Below are 18489 nucleotides of genomic sequence, written 5' to 3'. Positions count from 1 at the left end.
GGGGCAGGGAATACCTGTACGCGTCGGGGCCCGTCCCGTTTTTCGGCAGGGACGCGAATGGTCCCCGTAGGCAGGTACGAGGCGGGACCAGAAAATGGTATTCTCGTACCAATAAAGACCCGACAAGTAATCCCGTTTATAAATGAAATACAGAAAAAATTTACTTAAAATGCAGATGTGGAGGAACAAACCTCTAACCAATTAATACAACAGCATATGTCCTAAACATTTAGACTTATTCCATTTCTGGTTAACCATTCACTAATTAAGTAATAAATATTATAATTTTTAAATATTATAATTTTTAAGCAATTGATAAAATAGAATCTTTTATTTTGTTAACCATTCGCTAATCGTCTTCTTTACCCGTATCCTCTTCTTCCTTTCTTATTTTCTAGGGTTTAATCTCCACCCAGTCCACGCCATCGCCGCCTCCACTCCATCGCCACCTCCACCTTGCACACCGCCGTTCGTAACTTCAGTCATTCCGCTTCTCACGGTGCCGGAAACAGGGAGCGGCTTCTCCACCGTCGCCTCCACCTCCTCCACCTCTCGATCTCCACCGCCGCCTCCATCTACTCCACTTCTCACGGCACATGTGATATTATTTTAAAGGTTTTTTTATTTTTCCCCAATATTTGCTCCCTCAAGGTTTACATGTTAACTTAATAAAGCTATGGATAATAATATATGTTAACTGTGTGAGTGAATCTTTTACTGTTATTTTCAACACTAGTAGCTTCCTATCAATTGATTATACATTATAAAGGAAGTGTGCAGATTTATTTATTTATTTGTCTAATTTCTCTAGAGATGTAATTAAACTTGTGGGTATGGTATAATGCTTGTCTAAATTCATCATCTTTTTGTCTGTAACTTTTATATATTTTAATGGTTTAATCGCTTGTTGGCTATTTTATGTCTTTTAGTTCATATTTCAAGGTTACTTCTCTTAATAACTAACTCTTATCTACTGCTAATTAATTAATTAATTAATTAATTGTGTTTTTAATTGAATATTCAGGTATGGAAACATCTATAAATCGAATTTATTTGGGGAGCCAACGGTGGTGTCTGCAGATCCTGGATTGAATAGATTCATACTGCAAAACGAAGGGAGATTATTTGAATGTTGTTATCCAAAAAGCATAGGTGGAATTCTGGGGAAATGGTCTATGCTTGTTTTAGTTGGAGATATGCATAGAGATATGAGGATTATATCTCTTAATTTTCTAAGTCATGCTAGGCTTAGGAATCTACTAAGAGAAGTTGAGAATCAAACTTTGCTTGTTCTTAATTCATGGACCGACAATTCTACATTTTCAGCTCAAGATGAGGCCAAAAAGGTATTAAATATTATTATTAATTTAATTAAACCAATACAATACAATCAAATTAATTATATATATATACTGTATAGTTCACATTCAACTTGATGGCGAAACATATAATGAGCATCGATCCTGGAAAACCAGAGACTGAAAAGCTGAAGAAAAAATATGTTACTTTCATGAAAGGAGTTGTTTCTGCTCCTATTAATTTGCCTGGAACCGCCTATAGAAGAGCATTACAGGTATTCTATTAATTAATTAATTAATTAATTTCCTAATCCAGAAAATGAAACTAATTAGTAATTTGTAGTCTCGATTGACCATATTGAAGTTCATAGGACTTATTTTATGGTTCTCGCTTCCAGTTCAAACTCAAGATACTGAAACTAGCCAAGAAGGTATCTATTTTTCCTTCGTTATTTATGTAACTTCTATTATTGTAATCTAAAAAGAGAGTTCAGTTTACCAAAATAAATAAATAAAAAGGAGAGTTCATAGGGCCAACCTAGAATTAGGGAGATGAATACTTTCTTTATTTTCCATATGCTTTAATCAATTATGTCTGATGGCTCCAAGTTCTATCGTTTTTGGTTAAGTTCTAGGTGTATTTTCTTCTAACTATTTTCTCATTATTTTAACCTTTTTGAAAAACCAATAGATTTTTTGCTGGGTCAATTGTCCTTAGTCGAGTTCCAAAAGTATGAGTCTCTTCATAAGTCTGATTAAATTAGAATCTGATCTGAATGAACTTGTGGTTGTTGGTTCAGAATTAACTCAGGAAACTACATCTTCCATGAAGGAGGATAGTGAATCAAGCACAAAAGAAGAAACTCCTTAAGCTCAAGAGCCAACATTGCCAATATTCCAGAAAATTATCAATTTGAGCAAGCAAATTCAGGTAAGATTTTTTTGTCTTTTGAACTTTCTCAATTTGGTTGTTGTAAAAAATAGGGACATGAAAGAAAATATATCAGTTTTATCATTTCATTCTACGAAAATTTAGTCCCTTGGATGTTTAAGCTGAATGATTCAATTGAAGTACTTGTTCTTCTACCATAAATTCAAGTAGACTTTAGTTTAGCTGCAGACTTCTGATATTTGTTTACTGATTTTCCTTAAATCTAATGTTTTTTTTATTTCCTTTATTTTCAGTCGTGCGAAAAGAATCTCGTTACCCGAATGCATGGCATAGGCGGAGGAGCTGAACGGCTTCTGGCGGCGGGTTTATTGAGGATCAGAATTCCATTAAATCGAAAGCTCAGGTGACGTCTTTAGGTATTTCTCAGACGAACTATTAATTTCTGATGTTCTTTCTTCCTTTTGTCGACCATTATCTGAGATGAAATGTGACTATATAACGTGATTGAAATATTGTGAATTATTTATGAGTGGACCTAGATTGTGGACCTAGATTGTGAACCTACAGACTTTGAGCTGGTTTAGTGAATTGTTAGTTAAGGTCTATCAAATGGATTTGCTTGACAGATGTTCTAAGTCAGCTCTAATGCTCTGCTCTTTTTTTAACAAAACTATAACAATACCTCTCAACTTGAGAATTTAAAAACTTAAAGTGTTTGATTTTTAATTTCAAACAGATTGAAGAAATCAAATGAATTTGTAAACAGTCCCCATTTCCTTTGTTCATGTTCAGTTTGAATAAAAACTGTGTTTGATCTGTTCCAAAATTGAACATCGAATAGGTTGTATATTTGTTATTAAGAAGCTGAGGGGTAAAACTTATTCCATCGTTTTGATTTTGTGTGATTCGAAGGAAATCTTATCTTTTCCTTTCAGCATCATTGAACTCCCAACCAAGGGAAATCTTCAATCTTTTCATCAATCTTTCATATCCCTGCTTATTCCTTCATCAAAACTTTGGGGTCATGTTTCGTTTGTAATATTATGGTGAACTGTAAATGAAATTCAAAAAGTGGCATTAACTTAAATGATTTCTGGTCATGCAGGTCTTATACTGCTTGTCAATCAGTCATACTCTTAGTTGATCCTGAGTTGAGGCTTGCTGTCGAGCTTTTTGGTCTACAGGGAACTGCCTAGGAAAAGGAGAAGCTAACGAGTGACATCGATGAAAGATTGTTGTTTTTTAGAATTTGAAAACTATGTATTGGACATATATTATGATACTTTTATCTTATTTTGTAAGAGATTGTGCATGTATGACTTGGATCATTGTTTGTAAATATATTTGTCATATTTTATACTACACTTTTTGAAATTAGTAAAAATTTGCATTTGTTACATGTTGAAATTATTAAAAAGAAATGCAACAAAAAAGATGCAGATTACAATTGTTGCCAAATTCAATTATAAATGTTGCAAAAAGTGATCAAATATGTTGCAAGTTCCAGTTAAAATTGTTGCAGATGCTAGTTAAAATTGTTGCAATTTCATCCAATTATGTTGCATACCCGAACTAAAATTGTTGCAAAGTGTAATATAAATGTTGCATTTGAAGCAATATTCGTGTTGCAGAACTATTAAAATTGTTGCAAAAATTAAATAAATTAGTTGCATTAGATTTAATGCAACAATAAATTTAATTGGTTGCAACTAATTAAAAAATATCCAACAATTGTTAATTGTTGCTATTGTTTATAAATTGCTGCATTAGCAAATAATGCTACAGGAGCGTCCGCAACAATTGGATTTTTGTTGCGTTAGGCCTATTTTTGGCCTACTGCAACTCAAAAAGGGGTCTAAGCCAACAATTTCACTTAGTTGCAGTAGGGGTTTATGGTGTAGTGATTTCTATAAGGAGTTATTTAAAGAGGATCTGGTGGATTTGGATGGTGCCCTGTCGAGGTCTACTTTTCCTACAGTTTGTGATGATAAGATTATGGAAGCTTTTCACCATATTGATCAGAAAGAGATTAGTCAGGCTGTGTTTAGCATTGGTGCTACTAAAGCTCCTGGGATTGATGGGCTTCCGATCGGTTTTTATCATAAACACTGGGAAACTGTAAAGGAAGGTATTTACAGTTGTCATTGGGGTTTTTAATGGGGTTTGAGGATATTAGGCTTGTAAATAAAACTCTTCTGGTCATGATTCCTAAAGTGGAGAAACCTTCCTATTTCTTACAAATAAGACCTATTTGTCTGTGTAATGTGCTTTATAAGGTGGTTACCAAAATCGTGGCTAATAGGCTTCGGTGTATCCTACCTGATATTATTAGCCAGAATCAAGGCAGTTTTGTCCCGGGAAGACAGATGATGGATAATGTTGTTATCGCTCAGGAGATGGTTCATTCGATGAAGGTCAAAAAGGGAAAGCGTGGTATTGTGGCTCTTAAGCTGCATCTAGAGAAAGCTTATGATCGGATTAACTGGAGTTTTCTTCTTGATAGTCTGGAGAGAGCTGGGATTCCGGAGAATTGGAGGAAATTGATTGAGGTTTGTATCTCGTCTCCTGTTTTCCAAGTTTTGATTAATGGAGATATGTCTGAGGAATTTACTCCCTCCCAGGGTATTCGGCAAGGGGACCCTATGAGCCCGTTCTTATTTGTTATTGCTATGGAGAGATTAACTCATCTTATCCAAGATGCTGTTAACACTAGGAGTTTTCATCCGGTTTCTATTAATAAATTATGTCCCCCTGTCACTCATCTATTCTTTGCTGATGATGTTGTGATCTTTGTTGAGGGAAGTGAGGAGCAAATTGGTGTGATTATGGATATCCTCAGTAAATTTTGCATTGCTTTAGGTCAAAAACTTAATGTCCATAAACCTAGAATGTTGTGCTCTAAAAATATGGACCAAAAGGTCTGTAAAAGGATGAATGAGATTTCTGGTATTCCTCTTACCAAGGCTTTTGGTAACTATCTGGGGGTTCCTCTCCATAGTGATAGAGTTTCCAAAGCTTCTTTTAAAGAGATCTTTGATAAATCTAATAGTAAATATGCTAGTTGGAAAGCTCAGTCCCTTTCACTTACGGGCCGTCTAACCTTGGTACAATTGGTGAACTATGTGGTTCCTAATCACATTATGCAAGCTTGTAAATTGCCTGAGCCTGTTCTTAATGGTCTCAATAAAATCAATCATCGTTTCCTGTGGGGGGACTCGGAATAGGGGAAAAAGATCCATCTTGTTCCTTGGAAGGAGGTTTTCCAACCTAAGAATATGGGAGGTTTGGGGATCAGACAAGCTAGGGACAATAATAAAGTGTTGTTAATGAAGCTTCTTTGGAGAATGTGGCAATTCCCGTCTGCTCTTTGGGTGCATTTATTATGCGGGAAATATAGGAAGGATAGGATTTTTGGGGGACCAAAAGAGAGGGTTCTTAATTGTTCTTTCTTATGGAAAGGAGTTAATGCTGTGTTTTCAGAGTTTTGTTCTGGGATTGGTTGGTCTGTGGGAAATGGCAAATCTATTAGCTTTTGGAATGAAGTATGGCTTGGGAAGAAGCCTTTATTAGAGATTGGTACTTTTCTGCCGCCTCTAGAGATTCGTAATAGGATATTGCAGATGTTGTAGATTCAGAGGGCGATTGGGTTTGGTCAAGATTTGAGGCTTACCTTAGTCTGGAAACGCTCTTAAAAATTCGGGGAGTTATGTTAGTAGTAAGGAGGAAGATAGAGATAATCACTATTGGTGCCTTACTAACAACAGTGCTTATTCTTGTAAATCGGCGTTTGAGGCTTTTAATCTGAACTTGAAATCTCCCCCTTCAGTCACTTGGAAGAATATTTGGGCCTTAAAAGTTTCTTTTCGCATGAGAAGTTTCATGTGGCTTGGTGCTAAGAATAGGTTGCTGACAAATGTGGAAAGGAAAAGATGCCATTTAGTGGATTCTGATACTTGTGGCAGATGCAGAGCTCAGGCAGAAACCACTTGCCATGTTCTAAGAGATTGTGCTAAAAGTAAAAATGTGTGGAGGCAAGTTCTTTCGGTCCATTTGATTTTAGATTTCTTTGCCCATTCTGACCGAGATTGGTTTGTTGATGGTGTTAGTGGTTTGTTATTGCCTGAACTGGAGCATGGTGCTATCCTCTTTGCCGTCGTCTGTCACCAGCTTTGGTAGTGGAGGAATGCTGATATCTTGGGAGATGGAGCTATTGTTATTCCTAATTTACTTGTCTTCTTCTCTAAAAAAATCAATTCTATTATTGATAGCTTCAAAGTGGATATTTTATCCAATACTATCTAGAGAAATAGTGTTCGTCTATTTGGATGGAGTAGACCTGAGGAAGGGATAGTTAAATTAAATACTAACGGCTCTTGTCTTAGTGATGGCAGAATTGCGGCTGGAGGTTCTTTGAGGGATGCTGGTGGTGCTTGGGTGTCTGGCTTCGCTCAGAACCTGGGGTTAGGATCTTCCTTCACTGCCGAGCTCTGGGGGATCTTCTCTGGACTTAGGATCGCCAAAAATCTAGGCTTGAAAAGACTTTTCGTGGAATCAGACAACCCCGAAGCAGTCAAAATGATCTCTGATAACAATGCTATGAGTCTAGGTTGCCAAAACTTAGTTAAAGAGATCAAAAGATTGGGCACCTCTTTCGATTCCATCAGCTTTGGCCACGTTTTCAGGGAGCAAAATCGAGTGGCAGACCGCCTTGCTACTGATGGCCATATGAGGACCTTGGGAGTAACAACTTTTTCTTCTCCTCCGGACTTCCTTTCTTCCTTACTTTTGGATGATCAAGTGGGGGTTAGCTTTCCTAGGCTAATCTCGGGCTAATTTGAAGGGCTTTTGTTTGTTTTTTCTTTCCTATTCTACCAAAAAAAATGTAGTCAGGATGTGGTTTATAAAGTTAATCGGATTATCACAACATATTATTCACCACTCGCAAGAAATTCCTCTGTTTAGAATTGTGCATCTGTAACTAATCAATAGTTTTTTTTCCTTATCTGCGATTAATTTATGAGGCGAAAAGAGCACAAGCATGAAGGTTAGTACTCTAATTCGAGTTCTCTAATTTAAAAGAATGGAAAACCATTTTTTTTAATGGAATTAACAATTAGGAAAAATTGATATGTGAAATGCTCACAAAGAGTCGGATTAATATACTTAAACTTACTAGTGGTATGCCTGATTTGATAAAATTAGCAAAATAGGATTTAATTTCATTAAAGGGATAATACTTTAGGCCTCTGAATTCAGTCTAAAAAACTGATCGGTCTCCTAAACTTAAAGAATGTCTTGTTAGCCCCTTAAAGTGATACTGGCCACTTGTATTTTCACATATTTGCTTCCATGAACTTGTTTACAGTGATCTATTAGTCCTCTAAGTATGGAAACTGAATTGAGAGTCCAATGTGTGTTGGTATTGTTTTGTTAGTCTAATGAATATTGGAATAAGTTTTTTGTTCAAAAAAATTAATATGAATCTCCAAATTAATATATGGAATTATATATTTTCGAGACCCCACAATTTGTGAGGCCCCTAGGCAGCGGTGTAGGAGAACTTCCCCTAGACTCGGCCCTGCTTCCAAACAAGTTCGTCAATAAACTGAAACAATTTCATACATTTATTTTTATTAGTTATATGTGGCCCCTTACTAGTGACAAACCCGTGCAGTCTTTGTCCTCTGTTGTTAAATGAGGCATTCCTGAGGTTCATCAATCCTCTGCTACGGTTACTGACATTGGAGGCCTGAAATCCATTTGGATTTCGCAATCTGCCTATGAGAGGAGATTAGCTCTTTGCTCACACGCTCTTATCGGAAGACTTTGTTGGTCCCTTGTAGGGTTGCAAGTATAGTTCCAATGGGGGGTTAGGAACTATTTAAACTTTTTCGCAATTAGGGCAGACTTCTTTTACTAAAGAAAAGGTTTTAACAGCGGCGCTGAGTAAACAGCAAGATACTGGCTTAGTCAACTGGTGACTAGGTCAGTTTCTTAGCTTGAGTCAGGAGATAGCACTTAGAGTCTATTTCCGAGCTCAGACGTTCAATGCGCACAACTCAACTTGACCTCTTTACTTGGTCAGTTTTTGGTTATTTAAGCAAGCAATATAAATAAGGAGTTAAAGGTAAGAAATACTTCACTCAGCAGATTTATCCAGGTTCGGCTTCTTCTAAGCCTACGTCCTGTCCCCGGAACACGTTCCGAGATTTCAAATCCTCTACTGAGCTCTTTAAAGGTAGAGCCTCAAACCTTTTACAATATCAGCAATTGAGTATGACAAGAGTACCTTCCTCTATACTTCTACTCAATCCTAATCTCTCCGCTGAGTACTAAAACCGAGTACTCAGCCTCTCCTTTCTATCTCTAGAAATGATAAGTGTTTTGTCCTATACAAAGATTTGCTAAGACACTTTAGACGATTGAAACAATCACTCTAGACTTTTACACAGATATAAGAATTGTAGTGTAAGATTTGCTTTGCTTCTTGCTTGCAGAACTTGTGTAGAAATTTGGTCAGCGTAACTGCTTGATCAAGTTCTGTATTGAGTGAAGCTTCTGATGGATCTATTTATAGAGACGTCTGGGCATCGGTCATTTCGAATTTCGAAATAACCGTTGGAGGGAAACGGCTATATGTCGTTGTCATCCTGACTTGCTCAGAGCTCTCGGCCAATCAGAATTGTGTACCTTCTGTCCTCGGTCAGCTCAGCAGACTATCTCTCCTTTTATGGTAAAGTCAACTGGACAGCATACTGTGTCGTCTGAACTTTGCCCAAAGGGGAAATACTTTGTCTAGAAGTTTTCCTTTGCCAGCTGCTGTCTTGTACGCTTTGTCGAGACTACTCAGCAGCTTCATCTTGAAGTTGTTCCCGAAGGTCTTCTAGATCCTTCCGTTTGTTGAGTTGCGTTTTGTTCAAAACGGCAACGTCTTGACATACGCGGGCCGAGTGTACTGAGTTGTTTGACTTGGGCCTTGACTTCCGTATTGGGCTTCGGCCTTTTAATCCTTTATGTCTTATAACAGTTTTAACTCAACATTGAACAAACACATTAGTAGAATAAATCAAAGCATTTAAACTTAGTGTGTTTAGAATATGTATTATACTTAAACAATTTTGTCAAATCAAAATTATGTGGAAAGGTGTTTCAACAAACTCCCCCATTTTGATGTTGGCAAAACTATTCAGCAAGGAACTCGGTATGAGCTCCCCCATGATAGTTGACCTAGTATAATTTAGCAAACTCCCCCGTAAGGGTTGAGCTACTGACTTAGTCTTACTTAAAACATTTAAGGGTTTAAATGAGTAAGTCTAAGGTCAATTTTCAGATATAGGTCAGCTATATTACATATTCTATTTACTCAGTGTTAAGCGGAAGGTTTAAACATATAGAGCGCGCGCTGAGTAATTTGTTGTTCAATGAGAACACATAGGTTAATGTCAAACATGTTATCAGCATATCATTTAGTCAATAAATGTTACAAGTATTACACATAGCTGATTTAATTGAAGATACATAATGACTCAGTACTTAATAGCATATATCATAACTCAGGATTTGAATAAGAAATGCAAGTATGATATATATATTGATAGCAGTCAGTAATTACACAGCAAAAAAAAAATAAACAAGACAAATAAATTACAACTGTTTTGGCCTGAGCTAAGCTAGCCTATCTATTTCTTTTTCTTGCCCTGTGACTGACTTTGCTCATACTGACGTCGCTCATGCTGAGCTCTAGCAGCTTGCGCTTTCTCCCCCGTTTTGTCAACTTCAGGGAGCTTGAACGCATCGGTTAAGACATCGCGAGTCAGTTCCTGTGAAAGCTCCTTTAGCTTCTCAGCACTCTCATTTACGCCGTCAAAAATGGCAACTCCATCAGCTGATACTTCTACTGGTACTCGGAGATCAGCATCACTGAGCATATTGACGCTGAAAGCTTGAGCTTTGGCTTGCCAGATGAGAGCTTCAGAGAGGCCAGCAAAGATTTGGTGGAATGTCTTCAAGAGAGCTGAGTCATAATGATGACGTTGGATATTGTTATGACGGATGTGGTTGAAGGATTGTTGGGCGATAGATAGCAACTTATTTTGCTTCAACGCGTCAGTATCCATCTCTTGCTTGTTTAGATTAAGTAGCCTGATGGCCTCACCAATTTGCTCTACGGAGCACTGACTATATGACACCATTTGCTCATTGGTCTTAAGTTGCTCAGTATGAAGCTGAGCAAAGAGCATTTTGAGTTCAGAGGAAGTGGCGTAGTCAGTTTTCACAGCAGACAACTTCTGGACTTGTTGATGGAGAGAGTTCAGATGTTGAACTGTTGTCAGCTGTATCTCTGCCAACTTGGCAATGGAATCCTGCTTAGCTTGCTGAGCTTGGAAGGATAAGACGACATTCAGTAGATCCTTGAGTCCCTTAACTTCGTTGAGAAGCTGAGTGACTTGGGAGAGCTGAGTGGTCTCAGGAATTAAAGATCCAGCAGCAGGCGAAGCGGAATATTGAAGATCGTTGATAAGTGCTTTCACTGAGTCAATGAGCTTTTTTCCGGACTCAGTGGCAGCCAGATGGACATCAGTATGACCAGAAGAAAGTGGAGTGAAAGGAGTACCCTGGTCAGTGACTGGAAGAGTATGCTCAATCTGCACTTGAGTGGGAGGAATTGTTGATTGATCAGCAGAGAGTCTGGTTGTGGATGATATAACCCGAACACTGTCTGCGCTGACGGCGGAAGGATGGGGAGTCATCACCATGCTTGAGGAGACAGCATGAACAGTAGACGGTGCAACCTGACTGGTTGAAGTGTTATGATTGGCATGTTCCTGTTGAGAAGAAGCAGAGGCTTGTTTTTCCAACGGCGCTGAAGTAGAGGAAGTAGATTGCCGTTTGAAAAATTTTAGTTGAACAGTAGAAGGGTCCTTAGTTGTTTTTGACAGGACAAGGTCAGGAAGAATCGGTAGTTGCACAAGAGGTTCACTGACTATCTTCTCACTAGCTTTAACCAACTTTCGCCTTCTACGCGGTGGAGTGAAAGTAGGAGCAGGTTCTTCGGAGTGAGTAGGAGAGGATTCCTGTTGCTCAGTATGAGCCTGGTCAGCTTGTTCTTCAACTTGCTCAACTCCCGAAGCCAACTCAGTGTCAACCTGTACATCTCCACCAGCTAACCCAGTGTTAGCATTCTCAGCTTCATGTTCGCTGGCAGTTTCCTCAGAATCCTCAGCGTCATCCTGACCGCTGGCTTCTTCTTCTTCTTCTTCAGTACTATCTCCATCAAGTTCTTCCTCAACTTGAGAGATGAAGTGGTCATCTAACTGGACTTCAGGTTCCTCAGACTCAGCATCAGTACCTTGGCATTGGGTGAAGTGAGAATCACCCGGTACAATGAAATCGGTCGGCATGACGTCCAGAGGTGCCAGTGTTGAAGGCTTATGCTTCTTCTGAGGTAGCTCAGCAGCTTCCTCAGTGCCAGGCTCATCTTGCCTGCTTCTTTTCTCAGCTGACTTTCCAGCTGACTTCTGCCTCTTTACTGGAGACTCAACGTTTTTAGATGGAGTCTCAGCAGATTTCCTCTTGCGAGAAGCTGGGGCCTTAGTCCTTCGCCCTTTCTTAGGCTCAAGAACAGAGTCCTCAGTTTGGCCAGTTTGGCCAGCAGCAGCAGCAGCTTTTCCTTTCTTCAAAGGCTGCCCAAATTTTAGTGCCCTCAGCGAGGCAGCTGTGATCTCAGTTCCTCTAAAAGATTCCTCACCTTCGAGGTCAATCTTGTGGTCGATGAGGATCCTGGTAATAATTGACCCTAACCTCAGTGTACCGGTGCTGCGTAGGAAGCCAGCAATGAGAAAAACTGGAAGGTTGATGGGGGTATACGTCAGCATGTGCCATACGAAACACTGCTCGAAGTTCATTGCTGATGTAGTGCAATTGATATTCAGGTAGATGAAGTACATCAGCAGATAGTGAGCCATCTTCTGGTGCTGACCCATTGAAGATGCTGAGACCTCTCCTGAGTAACCATCTGGTTTGCAGAAGGTATGGACGTAATTAGTCTTGTCCTGATCTCCTGATCTTCTCAGCCTTGCTCCCTCAGTTTTAAGCTGGAGAAGATTTCCTATGTAGAGAGGGTTGACGAAGATGGTTCTTCCTTTTACCTCAGTGCATAGGTAGTCAGCATTGTCATTTGCGACTTTGAGGTTGTGGTAGAATTCCCTCACTAGGTCAGGATAAGTCTCATCCCTGACCGAGAACAGCCCAGTCCATCCATTCTGGGAAATCCATTCGCAAAATGGATGTTCATTCTGTACGAAGTGTTCCGAAACCCATCTGGAGGGCTCAACCTTCCATTCTCGTACATTCTCAAAAACTTTGGAGTAGGTTCGGACCTTCACAGTTTTTCCTTGACTAGAGTTTTGGCCAGTTTTTCCCTTACTCGGAGTAGGAGGGTTTTGAGTAGGTTCATCGGAGTTAGCCTTTTGGTGGCCGGCACCGGAGACGTTGAAAGATAACTTAGTCATTTTCAGGGATTGGGAAAGTTCAGAAGGATTGAGAGAGAAGGTTTCTTTGCCTTAGAATTTGATTAAGCGTAAAGAATAAAAGATGGGAAATTACCCATAATTTATAGACGGAATGAGCGGTGTGGATTTAATCAAATCCATGTGTCAGTTTTGCCTTGGGATTGTGTACCGACAAAGATCCTGGCATTTATGACACATACGGCGAATACGTCATCCTAGGGCTATACGCGTGCTTTTACATTTATGCTAACGGATCTAACACTCAGCATCTAGAATGTCAATCGTTTGATATTCTGAGTGGTCAGTAATGCATTTACGGATGATTTTAAAGTTTAAGTTTAAACTAATTTACTCAGTGTGCAAGTTACTCAGTATTTGATGTTCAGTCAGTTTCGATGAGTTATTCAGCAAACAATCAATCATTCAGCATAGTAATTCACTCAGCATTTATATTCATTTAGTACAGGAATTTACTGAAGAGGATTAAACATACCAATTGCTTCTCTCAGTATGCTGAACTGCTCACGGGCCAGTGGCTTCGTGAAGATATCCGTAAGCTGTTCGTCCGTTGGGACAAAGGTCAGCTTGATCTCCCCTTTGAGTACATGGTCTCTAATGAAGTGATATCTGATGCTGACATGCTTCATTCTGCTGTGTTGAATTGGGTTCTTGGAAAGATCAATTGCACTTTTGTTGTCACATTTGACTTTAATTGTCTTCGTTTGAACACCATAGTCTTCAAGCTGTTGCTTAATCCATAGGACTTGAGCAACACAATGACCAGCAGCAATGTACTCAGCTTCAGTGGTAGACAAGGCTACTGACGCCTGCTTTTTGCTGAACTAGGATACAAGACAGCTTCCTAAGAAGTGGCATCCTCCAGAGGTGCTTTTTTGAAACAGCTTATCCCGTCCATAGTCAGCGTCAGTGTATCCAATGAGTGTAAAATCATGAGTATTTGGATACCACAAACCTGCGTTCACTGAGCTTTGCAAATATCTAAGGATTCTTTTTACAGCAATGTAATGAGATTCCTTAGGGTTAGATTGATATCTAACACAGTAGCATACTGAAAACTGAATGTCCGATCTACTGGCTGTTAAGTAAAGTAGAGAGCCTATCATACCTCGATATAATTTGCTGTCTACTGACTTACCATTCTCGTCAGCGCAGAGGACAGTGTCAGTGCCCATAGGAGTGGATATTGGCTTGCAATTTTCCAAATCATATTTCTTTAATATCTCCTTGGCATATTTAGCTTGACTAATGAAGATGCCATTCTTTCCTTGTTTAATTTGAAGACCAAGGAAGAAGTTGAGTTCTCCCATCATGGACATTTCAAACTCAGTCTGCATTTGTTTGCTAAACTCCTTGCACATTGATTCGTTAGTTGCACCAAATATTATATCATCAGCATAAATCTGGGCCAGCAGGGTATCTTTACCCTTTTTCTTAATGAATAAGGTTGTATCAGCTTTGCCCCTGACGTAATTTCTAGTCAGCAGGAAACTGGTCAGCCTCTCATACCAAGCACGTGGTGCTTGCTTGAGGCCGTACAGAGCCTTTTTGAGTTTGTAAACATGGTTTGGGAACTTAAGGTCCTCAAAACCTGGAGGTTGATTTACATAAACCTCCTCGTTTATAACTCCATTAAGAAATGCACTTTTGACATCCATTTGGAATAATTTAAAGTTCATGTAAGATGCATATGCACATAGTATTCTAATTGCCTCTAGCCTTGCCACTGGGGTAAAGGTCTCACCGTAGTCAATACCTTCTTGCTGACTGTAGCCCTGAGCTACAAGCCTTGCTTTGTTCCTGACTACGTTTCCTTGTTCGTCCATCTTGTTCCTGAAGACCCATCTTGTTCCGATGGTCTTTTGACTCTTTGGATGAGGCACTAACTCCCATACATCATTTCTTCTAAATTGATCGAGCTCCTCTTGCATTGAGATCATCCAGAATTCATCGTACTCAGCTTCAGCGAAATTCTTCGGTTCTTGTACTGAGACGAAAGCAACATTGCTGAGGTACTTCCTGAGTTGATTCCTTGTCATCAGGGTATTCCCAGCAGAATCAAGGATTGCACTTTTGGAGTGCCCTCTTGGAATCCTTATTTCTTTGGGTAGATTTATATCTTGTGCTGTTCCTATTTCAACAATCTCTGCAGAAGTAGATGGGTCAGCAAAAGTAATCTTAGGTTCACTCTTACTCTCAGTCAGCCTTTCGTGAATGACTCAGTAGCTGGTTCTGGGTCAGCGGTGGTTACTGAGTTTGGATCATCTTCGGTCAGCGGCTGGTATCTACCTGCAGGGTCAGTTTCGTCGAACTCTACATGCACTGACTCTTCTAAAACTTGAGTTCGCTTATTAAAAACTCTGTATGCTTTGCTGTTTGTTGAGTACCCCAAAAAGATAGCCTCATCAGCTTTTGAATCAAACTTTGCTAAGCTATCTTTGGTATTTAAAATAAAACATCTACAGCCAAAGGCACGAAAGTATCCAATATTGGGCTTTCGTGCTTTCCAAAGTTCATAGGGGGTTTTCTTAAGTATAGGTCTAACTAAAGCCCTATTAAGAATGTAGCATGCTGTGTTAACAGCCTCTCCCCAAAAATACTTTGGAAGCCTATGCTCATGCAGCATTGTCCTGGCTATTTCAACCAGAGTTCTGTTCTTCCTTTCTACAACCCCATTTTGCTGAGGTGTTCTAGGAGCAGAAAAATTGTGGTCAATGCCGCTGGCTTCACAGAATTCAACAAACTTTTGGTTATTGAATTCTCCACCGTTATCACTACGGATGTGAGCTAATTTTAGGTCTTTTTCATTTTCAATTTTTCTAACCAAATTTGAGAATGTCTCAAAAGTCTCATCCTTGCTGGTCAGCAAGATAACCCACGTATACCGAGAGAAGTCATCTACAATGACCAAGGAAAATCTTCTTCCACCCAGACTCAGCGGCTGGACTGGACCAAAGAGATCCAAGTGTAGTAACTCTAACGGACGTTTAGTTGAGACAATATTTTTGCTATGAAAAGATTGTTTGGTTTGTTTTCCAGCTTGGCAAGCATGGCATAATTGATCTTTTTGAAATTTAAGTTCAGGTAGTCCCTCAACCAATTGCTTTCTTGCTTGTTTGGCCAGGAGGTCCATGCTTACATGACCAAGTCTCATGTGCCATAGCCAGGAATTTTCTTCCTTTGTTACTAAGCACACAGTTTTTGAAAACTTTTTCTCTAAATCTAGCATAAAGACATTATCTATCCGAGGGGCAGTTAAAATTAACTCATTTGTTTTACCCTCGTATATTTTACATCCAGTAGCATCAAATATAAATTTTCTCCCATTATCACATAGCTGAGCTACGCTGAGTAAGTTATATTTGAGTCCGCTGACTAGGGAGACAGATTCAATAGTAGGATTACCTCCGATGGTTCCTGACCCTACTATCTTACCCTTCTTGTTGTCTCCAAAACTTACGCTTCCTCCTCGTTTACGCTCAAACGTGATGAACTGAGTTTCATCACCCGTCATATGCCTTGAGCATGCGCTGTCAATATACCACATCTTTGACTTCTCGGCACATCTCAGGCTTACCTGCATTGTAACTAGTTACTTTTAGGTACCCAATTCTTTTTGGGTCCTGGCTTGTTAGGTGCAACAGGTATAGCATCATATTTTATTTTATGGCGACATACATGGAAAGTATGGCCATTCTTTCCACAGAAGTCACAGCTGACCTTCTGTTTAGGAATTTTTACTGACCTATCAGCACCCCAGTGCTGAGCGTGCCAGCACACCTTAGTGGTGTGTCCTAACTTCCCACAAAAGTCACACTGGACTTTTCGCTGGGGTTTCCATCTCTGGTGAGTACCTTGGTACTGAGTTCTCAGAGGAATGTTATTTTTATTAGGAACCTTTAGTTGGTTCTGGATGGTTGTGACGTCCTTCCTCAGTTTCTTTGAAACAGACTGGACTTCAGAGACAGACTCAGCAATGATTTTCATATTATCATTCAGAGTTGAATTGTCCTGGAGAAGGAATCTGAGGTCACTCAGTTTGACCTCTTCAACTTCATCACAGCGCCTGCTGAGTGCTCTAACTTTCTTATTACACTTCTTGACAAGTGTTTAGAGATCACTCAGGGCATTAACCATATCGTTTCTGAGCTGGGGAAGAGAAATTACCTCATTTGATTGCTCCTCATCATCAGATGCGATGGATGGGTCAGCATGCTCAGAGACGCATGGCTCAGCAAGTTCGTCAGCCATGAAGCATATCTTCGCTGACTCGGTGGCCTCAGTTTCTGTAGATGAAGACTCATCGCTGTCGCTCCAAGTAGCCACCATTGCTTTCTTCCCACTTTTCTTGTCTTTCCTCAGCGTGGGGCAGTTTGACTTAATATGGCCAGTTTGATGGCACTCAAAGCATGTAATGGGCTTTGAGCTGTCCTTTCTGTATTTGATGTCACTTGAGTCAGTCTTATACTTATCAAACTTTCTGTAAGGCTTTTTAGAGTATTTGTCACTCTTCTTGAATAGCCTTTTCATCTTCCTTGTGAACATAGCCATCTCCTCATCATCAGTTGAGCTCCCGTCAGTGGAGTCAGCTTTCATGACAAGTGACTTCTGCTTCTTGTCTTCAGATTTTTCCTTCACCTCAAAGTTTTTCATGGATATCTCATGGGTCAGCAATGAACCGATGAGTTCGTCATATTTGTAGGTGGTTAAATCCTGAGCTTCTTCAACTGCTGTCTTCTTTGCTTGCCAATCTTTTGGAAGACTCCTGAGTATCTTTTTGACTTGTTCTTCCTCAGTGAAGATTTTCCCAAGTCTCTTGAGCTCATTAATGATGTTGGTAAATCTTGCATTCATGTCTAAAATGCCCTCATCATTGTTCATCTCGAACAGCTCGTACAGTCTCATCTGCTGATTCATCTTGGATTCCTTTACTTTATTGGTTCCCTCGTAGGTGACTTCCAGCTTTTTCCAGATCTCTTGTGCCGACTCACAACCTGAGATTTTATTATATTCTGCAGCATCGAGCGTACAGTGAAGCATATTGATAGCCGAAGCATGATTTTGAAGCTTCTTAAGATCATCCTCTGTCCATTTGGCCTCAGCTTTTACAACTGTTTGGCCAGCCACAACCTCAACAGGTACAAATGGGCCTTGGACTATAGATAGCCAGGCACTCATGTTTGTAGCCTGAATGAAGTTTTTCATCCTATTCTTCCAGAAGGTATAGTTTGACCCGAAGAATATGGGAGGCCTAGTAATGGACAGCCCCTCATGCAGTATTTGAGTTGTTTGGTTTCCAGGGAGAAACCGAGTGCTGTTTTCGCCCATGGTAGGGATCAGCTCAAGGTTGTTAGACCTTTTAAGGTGAGCTTTTAAGCTCTGATACCACTTGTTGGTCCCTTGTAGGGTTGCAAGTATAGTTCCAAGGGGGGGGGGGTTAGGAACTATTTAAACTTTTTCGCAATTAGGGCAGACTTCTTTTACTAAAGAAAAGGTTTTAACAGCGGCGCTGAGTAAACAGCAAGATACTGGCTTAGTCAACTGGTGACTAGGTCAGTTTCTTAGCTTGAGTCAGGAGATAGCACTTAGAGTCTATTCCTGAGCTCAGACGTTCAACGCGCACAACTCAACTTGACCTCTTTACTTGGTCAGTTTTTGGTTATTTAAGCAAGCAATATAAATAAGGAGTTAAAGGTAAGAAATACTTCACTCAGCAGATTTATCCAGGTTCGGCTTCTTCTAAGCCTACGTCCTGTCCCCGGAACACGTT

The 18489-nt window shown here is 39.7% G+C and overlaps 1 protein-coding gene across 6 annotated transcripts; it reads left to right on the top strand.

Moving 5' to 3' along the window:
• Positions 1 to 233: 233 nt before the first annotated feature.
• On the top strand, positions 234 to 3574 carry LOC136202958 (steroid (22S)-hydroxylase-like). Of its 6 annotated transcripts, XM_065993974.1 has the most exons (8): positions 234 to 269; positions 399 to 615; positions 1025 to 1346; positions 1421 to 1573; positions 1642 to 1729; positions 2099 to 2229; positions 2484 to 2606; positions 3296 to 3574. In XM_065993974.1, exons 3-6 carry the CDS (start codon positions 1176 to 1178, stop codon positions 2167 to 2169), a joined length of 483 nt encoding a protein of 160 aa, XP_065850046.1. In that variant the 5' UTR covers positions 234 to 269; positions 399 to 615; positions 1025 to 1175; the 3' UTR covers positions 2170 to 2229; positions 2484 to 2606; positions 3296 to 3574. The 6 variants fall into 6 exon arrangements, with proteins under 6 accessions (XP_065850046.1, XP_065850050.1, XP_065850049.1 ...); XM_065993976.1 differs by lacking the exon at positions 234 to 269 and having other exon boundaries at positions 339 to 615; positions 1663 to 1729; XM_065993975.1 differs by lacking the exon at positions 234 to 269 and having other exon boundaries at positions 339 to 615; positions 2484 to 2593.
• Positions 3575 to 18489: the final 14915 nt, after the last annotated feature.

The sequence above is a fragment of the Euphorbia lathyris genome, chromosome 8 (assembly GCF_963576675.1).
Source record: "Euphorbia lathyris chromosome 8, ddEupLath1.1, whole genome shotgun sequence".
NCBI classification, from domain to species: domain Eukaryota; kingdom Viridiplantae; phylum Streptophyta; class Magnoliopsida; order Malpighiales; family Euphorbiaceae; genus Euphorbia; species Euphorbia lathyris.
The sequence above is the reverse complement of the archived record's forward strand: the minus strand, read 5'-3'. Positions and strand labels throughout refer to the sequence as shown.